The sequence below is a fragment of the Natrix helvetica genome (genome assembly GCF_964273705.1).
Source record: "Natrix helvetica genome assembly, chromosome: 1".
In the NCBI taxonomy this organism is placed as follows: domain Eukaryota; kingdom Metazoa; phylum Chordata; class Lepidosauria; order Squamata; family Natricidae; genus Natrix; species Natrix helvetica.
The window spans coordinates 246342265-246354755 of NC_138548.1; the positions used below are offsets into that span (position 1 = coordinate 246342265).

The 12491-nt window shown below is 42.7% G+C and overlaps 1 protein-coding gene across 1 annotated transcript in view; it reads right to left on the bottom strand.

The window, feature by feature from the left end:
• The window catches only part of FDXR (ferredoxin reductase), a 42071-nt gene that overhangs the window by 22412 nt on the left and 7168 nt on the right, over positions 1 to 12491 (bottom strand). The window contains exon 3 of the mRNA XM_081969370.1: positions 172 to 267. Coding sequence (XP_081825496.1) covers positions 172 to 267 — 96 coding nt within the window. The remainder of the gene's footprint in view (positions 1 to 171; positions 268 to 12491) is intronic.

Here is a 12491-nt window from a genome sequence, read left to right on the forward strand (position 1 = left end):
TACAATATCTCATATTTTCTAAGGGTTGTGTGCAGATCAAAAGACAAAACAAAAATGGAATGAAAAGAAGGTGGCAAGAAGGAGAAAGGGAATAATTTTAGGGGCTCTTCCCCTGCTTCCATTTTAGTAGATCCCTTTTGTGACTGCTAATACCGAAAAGGAAGTACCAACCTTGACTTCTGGGTGATCGGGAGCCACTCCAAAACGAACCAAGCCAAACGGAACTGGTAATTTCTCATAAATATCCACCTGAGTCTGTTTGTGATGCTGGAAAAGACATCCCAAGTCATTAATGCATTTAAGGAACAATAAAAAGAGTGTGTTGAATTGGGTCATTTAACTGCAATGAAACCCTCCTTCAAATCTAACCCTCCAAGTTTCAAACAATTGAAAAGGGAATTGTAGGACTATCATTTTGTCACAACTGCAGATATTCACAAATGGACTGGAAGGTTTCTCTACAATCATTTCTACATAGCAGATTCTCCACCATTTTAGCTACTTAAGTGATTCCATGGAAAATATCCTGACAAGCCAAAGGGTTCCCCGGCGGGGAGGGGGGGAGAGGTGGTTAGGACTTTAATGTTAATCCCCTGTGTTATTCTCATTGCAGGACATGGTCTTCTGATGGGGTGGGGGAGAGCTGTGAGGCCTGGAAGCCATCTTTTGCATTGGGCCTTCAGGCCTGCCACAGTTAATTCTGGAAGGGGTGATTATATGGAGTGGGGTATATATAGTCGAAATAACATTCCTTTCTTAGAGAGTCAAGGACATCTTGCCCTGCACCTGGAGTGGCGTGACGGGAAGGCATCTCCAGTTGGGACGGTGCCCGATTGGACCATGTGACGGACATGTGGGTGCTGGGCAGGGGCTTGGACTTTCATTTGGGTGGGGAAAACCTGGAAGCTTTCAGATTCGGGTTTTCCCAGATGTGCCAATATGACATCTCTAATAAAATGGAACTTTGAGGAATCCCAAGCCTCGGAGTCTTCTTCCGTTGGGGGGGGGGGGGGGGGCTGTTACTTGGAACCCTGACATTAGCATTCACAGAAACCACACCATCGTTGAATTTGATGCCCTATCAAAGCAGGAACCTGTGTTGGAAATCAATATTATTGCTTACACTTAACATTTTCCTGAATGTTATGCTATTTTACCACAGCCAAGGATTATCTCAAGCCTAGCTTTTCTGCTGAAGCCAAGAGATATTTCTTATCCTGGGTCTACAGATACTAGATTTCTGGATCTAGCTTTTAGAAAACTGCCACATACTACTAACTGATGTAAGATTTGCCTCTACTTTCCCTTCCCCTAATTCTCTCCCTAGTTTTAAATAATACAAAGAAGTTTTATAAATATATTTCAAATAAATGAATAAAAAGCACTCATGCACATATCTTATATTCATTGATAAATCTGTGGCAGCCAATTGCAAAGCAACAGGGCCCCCAAGAAGATGCAGAGCGTCAAAGGAGTAACTGCTGAACTTCCTGCTAGTGGGTAGCATTTATTTATTTAGCATATGGCATACAATGAAAGGGAAATCTACACATGCTAGACCAGGGGTCGGCAACCTTAAACACTCAAAGAGCCATTTGGATCTGTTTCCCACAGAAAAGAAAACACCGGGAGCCACAAAGGTCCTAACAGGAAGCTGCCCATTTAATTCTGGAGCTGACCGGAAGTTCGGTTCCCCCACCATAGAATCTCCTCCTAGTGCGGCGTCCTTTTTCCTCTTCCTGTCGTAACCGAAAGCCCTATCAATTGTGCAGCAGACTGGAAAACCCGCCCCTTGCCATAGAATCTTCTCTTGGCGCACTGTGCTTCTCCCCCCCCTCCAACCAGAAGCGCCTCTCAAAATTGTGGCACCGACAGACAACAGGGAGCCGCAGCAGAGGGCTGAAAGAGCCACATGTGGCTCCAGAGCTGCAGGTTGCTGACCCCTGTGCTAGACACAATGTAGTCCTGATAATCTAGATTGCTAATTTATTATGTTTGGCGCTTTGCACGTCTATCTTGGCGCACTGTGAGGGATGAAGTAGTTTTACACCAATTAATTAGTGGTGCTTAGGTTGCTGGATCTTTCAGACTTCTCCATCACTCTCCCCTCCCCTTGCCTCGTGTCGTGATGCCTCGTGTGTAGCCAGGAACAGCCCAGGCTTCCGCTCTCCACACATAAATGCAACTAGTTTTTCCCCCCACCAAAGTGGTACCCATTTATCTATTAGCAATATTGCATGCTTTCAAACTGCTGGGTGGAAGGAGCTAGGGATCGAGTGATGGGAGCGCACTCTTATCTCATGGAGCCTAGCTCAAATTTCTGGAGTGCAGATTATTTCTGCCCAACAGTTTCAGCGCCATTAAGCCATTGCACAGGAGATCACCCCACGTTTCAACCAAAATATGGACCAAATCCATATTTATAAAGGATTCAACAAGGCAAATGTGTTTAGAGAGAGAAACATACCCATCCTAATATACTTGGTGTACATGTTTGTTCAGTGCATTTTAGAAAGGTAATTGAATTTACAATTACAAAATCATAGTATTAAATAGGACAAGTTTGCAACAGTGATGAGAACTGTGAATTACCAAATGCTTTGGTCTCTATTGATAATTCTCCCTATTACAGAAGCAAAATGATTGCAATCTAGTTGTAAATGTCCAGTATTACCTGAACATTGGGCAGGCCTCTACCCTCCGGGCCTGATTCCCCACAAGTGCTGGGATAAGATTGGATGTTATTTTTAATGTTCCAATGCATTCAGATTTATAGTTTTAATATAGTTTCATTTGTTGTTTTAACTTTTGATTGGGAGCCGCGCAGAGTTGGTTAGAAGATGGTCTCTATATAAATAGTTTGGATGGATGAATGGATGGATGGATACAAACACACACACACACACACACATGCACATGCACATACGCGTGCACACACACACACACACACACACACACACACACACACAAAGGTATTCTCCCTACCTTCCATTATTTATTGCTATGAATTTTCTTGTGTGATTTGTGTGACTAAACTAAGGTGATAAAGCATGGTTAGAATTTTAATTTCTGCCTTAGAAAACAGCCATAGACAATTTGTCCATGTTTTGGAACATGCAGTGGATAGAAATGAAATTTTCTGATTGGGTTCTTCTGAAAGAGGAGAGGGAAATGTACATGATAGGTAATCCTAAATGTATGATTACATTTGAGACTGGAACTTCCATTGCCAAGCGAGGTGATTGCTAAGTGACTCGCACCCGATTTTATGACCATTTTTGCCATGGTTATTCAGTGATTTACACATAGTTGTTAAAATAATCTGGATTACCACATTGGCTTTGCTTGTCGGAAGTTAGATGGGAATGTCAAAAATGATCACATGACCACGAACAACTGCAACGGTCACAAATACATGTTGGTCGCTAAGCATCCAAATTTTGATCATGTGACCAGGGGAATGCTGCAACAATTGTAAGTGTGAGGATCAGTTGTTAAGTCATATAGAACTGAGGTGGCAAAGTGGTTAGAGTACAGTTCTGCAGGCTACTTCAGCTGAATTTTGCTGCAGTCTTGCAGTTCAAATCTCACTGGTTCAAGGTTGACTCAGCCTTCCATCCTTCTGAGGATTTTGGGCCTAGCAGGCCTCCCTGAAGCCTCCTGGGACCAAAAACAGGGAGCACCCACCACGCACCGCAGCCCCCCCATGCTCCCCCCTCACCCCCCACGCACCGCAGCTCCCCATACTCCCCTCACCATCTGCACATGCACCACACCCCTGCACATGTGCGGCAAAGACCCGAAAATCAGCCAGCTGGCGGGAGGCACATGCGTCTGCATGGTGGAGCTGAGCTGGGCCGATGGCTCATTTGCCCAGAGAGGGTTCCACGTGCCACCTGTGGCACATGTGCCATAGATTGGCGATCACGGACCTAGAATCTCAAGGCTGTAAGCTAGCTAGGGAAGTAGAAATAAATAAATGAACCCTTTGGGGGCCTCTTTACTTTTAATTATGACTACATACTCTCAAGGCAGACAGTTGTGTGTACTAATAAGGCAGGGATGTCAAACTGGCAGCCCACGGGCCGGATGTCTCACATGTAGGCCATGCCCACCCCACCTCCGCAAATGGAAAAAACGTCATGAAATGTCACATGACAGCAAGGTGAAACCACGAATCTGACACCCATCAGCGAAGGCATCAGACAAGAAACCAAAAAAACGTGGCATCTAGCCCGCCTTTGGCATAAAGTTAACTGAGTGATTTTGGGCCAGTACCTTTCTCTCAGCCCTAAGTGGGAGGCAATGGCAACCACTTCCAAAAAACCTTGCCAGGAAAACTGCAGGGATCTATCCAGACAATCTTTAAGAATAAGACAGGATTGATTGGAAGGGAGAAAATGTTCTCTTCTAATCTGCTGTGTTACATAATTCAAGCATGCGGTAACAGAGACAATTGACCCTCGTAAACTATCATAACCTTCAGGTGACCTCAATGTTACACATCAGCGAAGTCTCTTTCATAGGATCAAGATGGGATTACTGTATGGAAGAATATGACAGTACAAATGTATCATTATTTTGTTATAATTTCATATTATACTGAATTATTTTCAGTGGATTATTTATTTTATTCAATCTGTTTGTCCCCCATTTCACCTAAATGACTCTTTTAAAGAATTATATAATTTGCATTCTAAGTCAAAAATACTAGCGTTCACTTCTAGCGATACTTTTTATTACATTTTTCCTATTGTCTTTGCATCTTCAAATATATCAAATATTGAAGATTATTTATTTAATTCTGTTTGGACATTGCCTGACTCTAACTGAGACGGGGCAGTTCATAAATAGTATTGTAAAAACCAATACGAACCAAAAGAATTATGCTGGGCACAATATAAAAACAGAAAAATTAAAATTAAAAACACACCCTGGGGGCCCCGTCTGTCTTTGGATTTTAATCCTGATGAGAAATCACTCTCCCAGCCAGGGGTGGATTGTAGGTGGTACGCCCCGGTACGGACATACCGGTGCCTGCCAGGAGCACCGGGGACCGTTCCAGTACGGTGCTCCGGAGGGCCCACCTGCCCACCCTCATTCCTTACCTGTATTTGAAGGAAACGGGCCATCTGCGCATGCACTCGCAACGTATGGCGCCTGCATGACAGTCCTCCGAGCAGCTGGAGCGTCAACGGAGGCATCGCTGAGTGTCGCAGGAGGTAAAAACGCAGGCGTGTGCAGCACATGTGTGTGCGCACGCTGCACGCGTTCATGTGGTGGCCGCCGGGCCCTGTTGTACCGTACCGGTTTCAACAGGACCCGAAAACCATCACTATTAGGGCTCCCAGCCCTAATAAGGAAGCAATGGCAAGTCACTTCCAAAACACCTTGTCAAGGAAACTGAATGAACTAGTCCAGGCAGTCGTATGAAGCCAATGAATGAATGAATGAATGAATGAATGAATGAATGAATGAATTATTTATTTAACTGAATAGACCTGGAGTGCCAACCCAACACAAACCATGGTAATCCTCCAAGGAACATGGTCTATGCCTCTAGTCACACAGCTATAGTGTAGCACCAGCATTTTGAATTGAATCTGCAAGCAGATTGGCAACCAGAGCATTTCGTGAAGGAGAGATAGTACATGAGCATAATATTTTTAAAAGAATGCACTATTTGTCAGTTTAACAAAATTAGGAGTAATAAAACTTATTGATGTGCTAATATTGATAAAATGGCAACTACAAAACAGAATTCCTTTCCATCAGTTGGATGAATGACATTAGAACTTCCTGAAACAAAATAAGCCACTTTAAAGTTACTGGAAACAAAGCCTTTATTTCCTTCTCTTTTAAACTCCCTGCAATTTATTTTGGGTAGCAATAAGGGAAATGCCAAAATTGGGGATAGGCAAAATGTTGTCTGTGTGGAACAGCTTTCAGGAAATCCCTGCCCAAATCTATTTGAGAAGTTGTACTTCAAATGAAACAAGGTTGTTTCGTTCTGGGTATGGACCCAAACAAATAGCAATGAACCAAAATAGCAAAGGTATTCAAGAATTCAGAAAATTAAAAAGGGGGCACCTTTTTTCACAGAGTTGTAGGAACTTCAGGTGTTTACTGTCAAGTTCTTGAAATGTGTAACAAAGAAAAATTTGCTTTAATGAGGTTGTGAACACAGACTGGCTTAGTGCCTAAGACAAGACTAGAACTCACCGTCTCCTGATTTCTAGCCTGGTGACTTAACACCTACACTAAAATAGCTGTCACATAAAGTGTGTGTGTGTGTGTGTGTGTGTGTGTGTGTGTGTGAGAGAGAGAGAGAGAGAGAGAGAGAGAGAACAATGTTAATTTGTCTGAATCCAGGAAATCTAGCAATAGCATCTGAAGTGTCTACTTTTTTTTATAGGGTGGACAATATATAACTGCTTAAAAAAATATTGTGAAAATACAGCTTTCATCATTATTCCCCCTACAGTTAAAACACTTAGCTGGCAGACAACCATGAAGGGCAAGGTTATATTCAGCTAGCTGGAAGTTGGTGTTGTGGTAATGAGGGATTCATTAGCATTATTTCTTTTATTATGATTGATTTTAGTTTCATGGATCTAAGGTTTGGCTTCTCTTTCTCTTTTCTATGTTGGTTCTGTGTGGCTTAAGTGGAGGCTAACACTTAGCATTTACAATGGTTAGATTTTTTCAACCCTGACTAGATTTCATGGATTTATTCAGTTTTCAAAATGTGACCTTTCAAATGCAGCTATATACCCAGGTCTATTTTGAATCATTACATCTTTGAAGGATGCACCATAAAACACGAGGTCTCTAGGTCCTTCCCACAAGACCCAAGCAAATATTGGATTGAAGAAACATGTGAGGAAAGATGATTTCAAATACCAGGGCAGGCCTTCACTATTTACATTTGTAACATATTTTGTCTTCTTTCCTCATTAAAGGCACATCCCCAGGGAAGCGCGGAAGCATTAAAAAGCCATTTATGATAAATTGAAACAGATTGATTGAATAGATGGTTCAGCAACCTCAGTCTGGACAGGGATCTGGGTGAAAGGATATCTGTTGGCATTGAAAACTGATAAAAACCAGGGCCAGCTGAAGTGAAGGAAAAGGAAATTCCACAGCCAGGGAGATGGAAATGAGCATGTACTCTCTCTCTGGCTAAGCAGAGCAGCTCACTGGCAGATGTATTCATCTCATTGGAGCCTCTCCACTGGATCTTTAATTGATGGGCAGATGCATAAGAGTTCAGCACACCATCAGATACTCATATTCTAAGTCATGTATGGTTGTGCATGTAGAGGACTTTATAAATGATCTGCAAAGGGGTGACAAGCTAACCATAAGAAAGAAAAAATGTTGGGTTTCTCCCCCCACCCCCGAGCAAAGAACATGATGTCCTTGAAAGTTGGAGAAGAGCCACAACATCCATTTCCTTCCTGGTATCAGCCTGTTTCTTTCAGGATTATCTGTCAGGACTCTCCACAGTCAGCAACAGCATCTTCCCTGGTAAAACCAAGGTCGAGCTTTGAAATTCAAAAAGATAAGAGAGGGGAGGGGAATCGATCCTAATTTAACAACACCACCTTCCTTTGGTAAATATAAGAAGAATGTTTTCCTGCCAATAATATTAACTTTCATTAATATTAACTTTTCACAGAATCATTCTTGAGGGGAATTCCATTGAAGCAGCTTTGTTTACTCTCTCTCTCTGATACCAATTACAATTCCCAAGATATTTTACTCCCTGAAAGGAGACCAAATTGTTCTTCACCTCTATCGAAACAAATGTTTAAACCAGGGGTGGTATTCTACCGTTTTGGACCAGTTTGGGTGAACCGGTAGCTCGGACGATCAGCTGGGAGCAAACCGGTTCGGTCCAACGATCAGGTGGGCCCACCCGTCCTTGACTGTATCTTCTAGCTGATTCACACGGCAGAGCGAATTGCCGCACCTCAGCTGTGTTACTCCCCAGCAGTAATGTGGAAGGTAAGTTTTCTTAAAACTCTGCGCATGATCACCAAACTGGTTGTTAGCCAGCAGGGTCCCATCACTGGTTTAAACCCTGCATCCTTCAGACACCGGCTTCTTCTTTCCTTTTCTCTTTCAGTCCTTTTTCTTCACAATCTGGCTCTCTCCAAATGCACCAGAGCTGTAAATTCTAGCTTGCATAGCCACTGGCCCGAGAATACACATGGAGGAAACAAAGAGATCTACCCCTTGCAACCCTTCCAGACTTTGCGGATCCAGTCTCTGATCTGTAGCCTCTGAACCCCAAACAGCACATTGGTAGTTGAGTACTTTGAATAGCAGAAGGAGGACTGTTAACGCTGCAGCACCAGGCTTTCCTAAGCATCAGAATTATGAAAAGTACTGGCTGAAGTAGGAAGTAGGCATGGTAAGTAGACTTTGTAAAACAGAATCAGGCTGGAGACAACATAGCATTTCAACCTGTGTTCCAATCTCACCTGTGTCAGAACCTGTGACTGAACTTCTTTCTTGTATACATCAAGCTTAACTTAAACCTCCCACTATTCTTCTGATCTATCTCTATTAAACTGTGCTTCTTGGCTTCAGATCCATGGTGCAGCTTCTCTAAGCCTTTGGCTCTACTCTATTTGGTCACCATCCTTCTCTTTCAATCCCCTCAGTCTCACGGGAAGGAACATAAACTTCCAAGCCAGAATTAAGCCTGGAGTGTTATTTTTCAACACATCTGAAACTTGGACCTCTGCCATCACACAAACCCGAAGGGCATGATCTGCACAATTGTTTAGTCCTCGGATTATGACCCTATGCAGTACTGCAGGCTACTTCTGCTGACTACCAGTTGATGCCAACCCAATTCAACTCAGCTTTTAAATCTATTGTGTGTTGGAAGTGGCGGACAAGTGCCTATCCCCACTTGCGGGAGTAGCAGGCAAGCACGTGTGTGCTCCACTTGCACAAGTAACAAGGTGTCTATGCCAGCCACTTGTGCAAATGGAACTGAGCATGCGTGCTTGCCCACCACACACAGGGAACCATCCTCTGCCGCCGCCATCCGTCCATCCACAAGGCTGAAAAGGTTGGGGAACTCTGGATTAAGGGATCAGGTGAATCTGAATTAAATAAACACTTTGTGGTTAATTAAAAGGATCCTCTCTGGTGTGGAAAAATGTTTGCTTACAAACTGATAACAAGACTTTGAAGTATGGACATTAGAGACCACCGATGACTATTTTAAAGGAAAAGTTTAGCACCTGGTTACAAGAGGGTCTCAAGCTCTTTAACTTGATAATGGAATCAAAAGCTATTCTTGAAGAGGAACAAGCCCTGCTGAATAAAATAAAAACAGATTTTTAAGGTGGATTTTAAAATTTAAATAATAAAGTGAAATAAGATTTCAACTAACAAAAGTGAGCTGGTTTTACAAATAGAATTGAATCATGAACTCAAAATTTTTAAAAAGATATACAAATAATAAACTAAAGAATGTTGTGAGTTTTTCAATGGACTATAAAGGATTTACTGGAGCTATAGGACTTCACTACAACTACAAAAGAACTTTGATAAAGATGACAAGAATTTTGAGAGAAGAGACAAAGAGACCAGACAGGAGATATTAAAATATTATTTGTGGGATGTAAAGATTTCTTGCAGAAAGAAGAAAAAATACAAAATTGGTTTATTTGACTATAGTTAAAATATTGGCTATGTGTGGTATATGATCAAGAGAGTGGTTTTTTAAAAACTGGAATTACCATATTTTTCGGAGTATAAGATGCACCGGAGTATAAGATGCACTTTAGTTTTTGAGGAGGAAAATGGGGGGGGGGGGGGGAGATAATTCTGCCTACCAGATATTCATCTGGCTAGTCCTTAGCCTGGTCAGCTTCAGCACATTAGTTCGCTCGCTGGTTTTGAGGTTGGGGATGATGGGGGCTGTGTTCTAAAGCACAGCTGATTGTCGGAGGGGGAAGCAATTAGAAAAGCAGGCAAAGCATGGAAGATCGCTTAGCTCGTGTTTGGGCTGAAAAACAGCTTCAAAAGCACAGCTGATCCTCAGAGGGAGCTCCAGTGACTAAAGCAGGCAAAGTGGGGAAGGGATAAGAGAAGGCAGCAGCTGTTCTGGGTAGCCATTTTGGGCACTGCGCCTCAAGCATTTGGAGGCTGAAAATGCAATGCGCGGAGCCCAAAAACACAAGCCATTGGTGGCAATCTCTGCAGTCAGGAAGAGTATGCATGGAGGCCGAAGGGTAGGGCCCGGCGAGTAGGCAGGGCTACATTCAGAGGGAAAGACGCACCCAAATTTTCAGCCTCTTTTAGGAGGGGAAAAAGTGTGCCTTATACTCTGAAAAATACAATAGATAGTGATAGATATTTTTGGCAATGTTTAATTGGATGCAATGGATTAAATTGTAAAGCTATTCCGTGTAACAACAGGCTAGAAAAGCTGGGTAATTTGGTGCCAGTCATTCTCTTAGACCAGGGGTGTCCAAACTTGGGAACTTTAAGACTTGTGGACTTCAACTCCCAGAATTCCCCAGCCAGCCTGGCTGGGGAATTCTGGGAGTTGAAGTCCACAAGTCTTAAAGTTCCCAAGTTTGGACACCCCTGTCTTAGACCAATCCACCTCATAGTGATGTTGTTGTGATGAAAATAGAGGAAGTAGGTGTGTTGGAAATGTTTGCCACCTTGAGATACTTATAAAAATAACAAAGGCGGGATACAAATATATTAATTTTAAAAACTTAATTGGAATTGGATTTTTATTATTTGAAGAGAGGGACCAGAGGGAATTTGTGTAAATGGAAATAGAGACATTGTATTAAAGTTGTTATTTCTGTTAGCCTTTACTGGATTTTTGCTGATTAATAAGGGGATTGAAGATTTAGAGATGAGTTTATAGAAAGCGGGGTGAGGTATGGAATGAAGAAGCATTTAGTTCTATTTTAAGAGACAGTGGTAAGATAAAGGGGGAAGTTTCTTCTTAATTTTTTCTTCTCTTTATTACGAGGGGGGAGGAGACTGTGGGTAATTGGGTATTTATTTTGTGCTGGTTAATAATCACAACAAAGTTAAGTAAATTGTTAAAAAAGAAAGAAAAGAAAAAAAATTAATACAGTATCTCTGCACAAGGGGCAGTGAATGGACTGTTTTGGAAAGGACTTTTTCAATAGCATAGTCCAACCAATTGGCAACTTGCCTTGGCCTGCTGTGTTTTTTTTTTCTGGTGTCAGAGGGTGCCTCTTTTAAAATCTCTACCCTTTTCTTTAGAATGTCAGGTCTTGAATGTCAGGGTTAAAACTTGTTTAAAATATTTCTTTGTGCTGCTTGAAATATTCCGCTGCACTAACTTTATTCTCTGCCACAATATTTTTTATGCTATGTTATATTTGCCATGGTTAATAATTCTCCATTATTGTTCTTATAAGCCTGTCCAGCATTGTTAGCAGGCAACAACATAAGAGTATCATTAATCAGTCCAAGTGGAGATGGGATGTATTTGTTCTTCATTTTAAAAGGATGTGCACCCAAATTATGCTTTTCTGGGATAAAAACAGGCAGATCCAAGGTCAGATGGGATCAGGGTGCAAAGGCATTCTATTCTCACCAAGGTCCTTTATGCAGGCACCCAAATTAAAAATTGCCATAGTGCAGAAGTGCTTTGCCACACCCGTCTTTTTTCAATTTCCCACTTTAGTCTACATCTCTGATATTCCCTGGAAATCTGCCACACTAATGTTGATCATCAAGAGAAAAAACTTTATTTTTATTTCCTTTATCAAACCCTAGCTCTCTGGGGCACACTGGTTCCTGGAAATAGAGATTCATTCATTTCATTCATTCATGTTGTTTCTGTGGCCACCCAACTCACAGTTGCCATTCTGAGCAACTTGCAAAGGGTTTACATTAAAACTGAGGTGTCAATCTCAAGGCCTGTGGGTCAGATCCAGCCTGTGAGATGGTTAGATCTGGCCCACAGGACCACCCGAGAAACAGCAAAGGACTAGCCCACGGGGCGCTGAACTGCAACCTGGTGGCAGCGATCCAAGCCAGCCTTAGATCTGTGGAGCTGCCTCAGGCCCGCTCCACGAAACCATCGGCCTGTGAGCACAAAGGGCAGTGGCTGACAGTTTCTGGCTGCAGCCCGCCTGCCCCCCCCCCGCCTCGCCTCATCTCATCCCACAGGTCGAGTCTCCCATCCACCGTCCCACCTGCTAGAGACCTCTGGATAACCTCCCCAGCTTTACTTGGCCCCCACAGGCACGCGAGCAACATCCAGCTGGCCATGCTCTGTGGGCCATGCCCAGTCAGCCGCAACCACCCTGGCCATGTCCCTCCCCGGCGGACAACTACAATGTTGATCTGTCCCTCAATGAAACCGTGTTTGACAACACTGCTTTAAGAGAACAAAAAAGAATCAGCAAGACTAAAAACAATAAATGCAATTAACCCAAAGCACAATAATATTTCATGCTCTCATC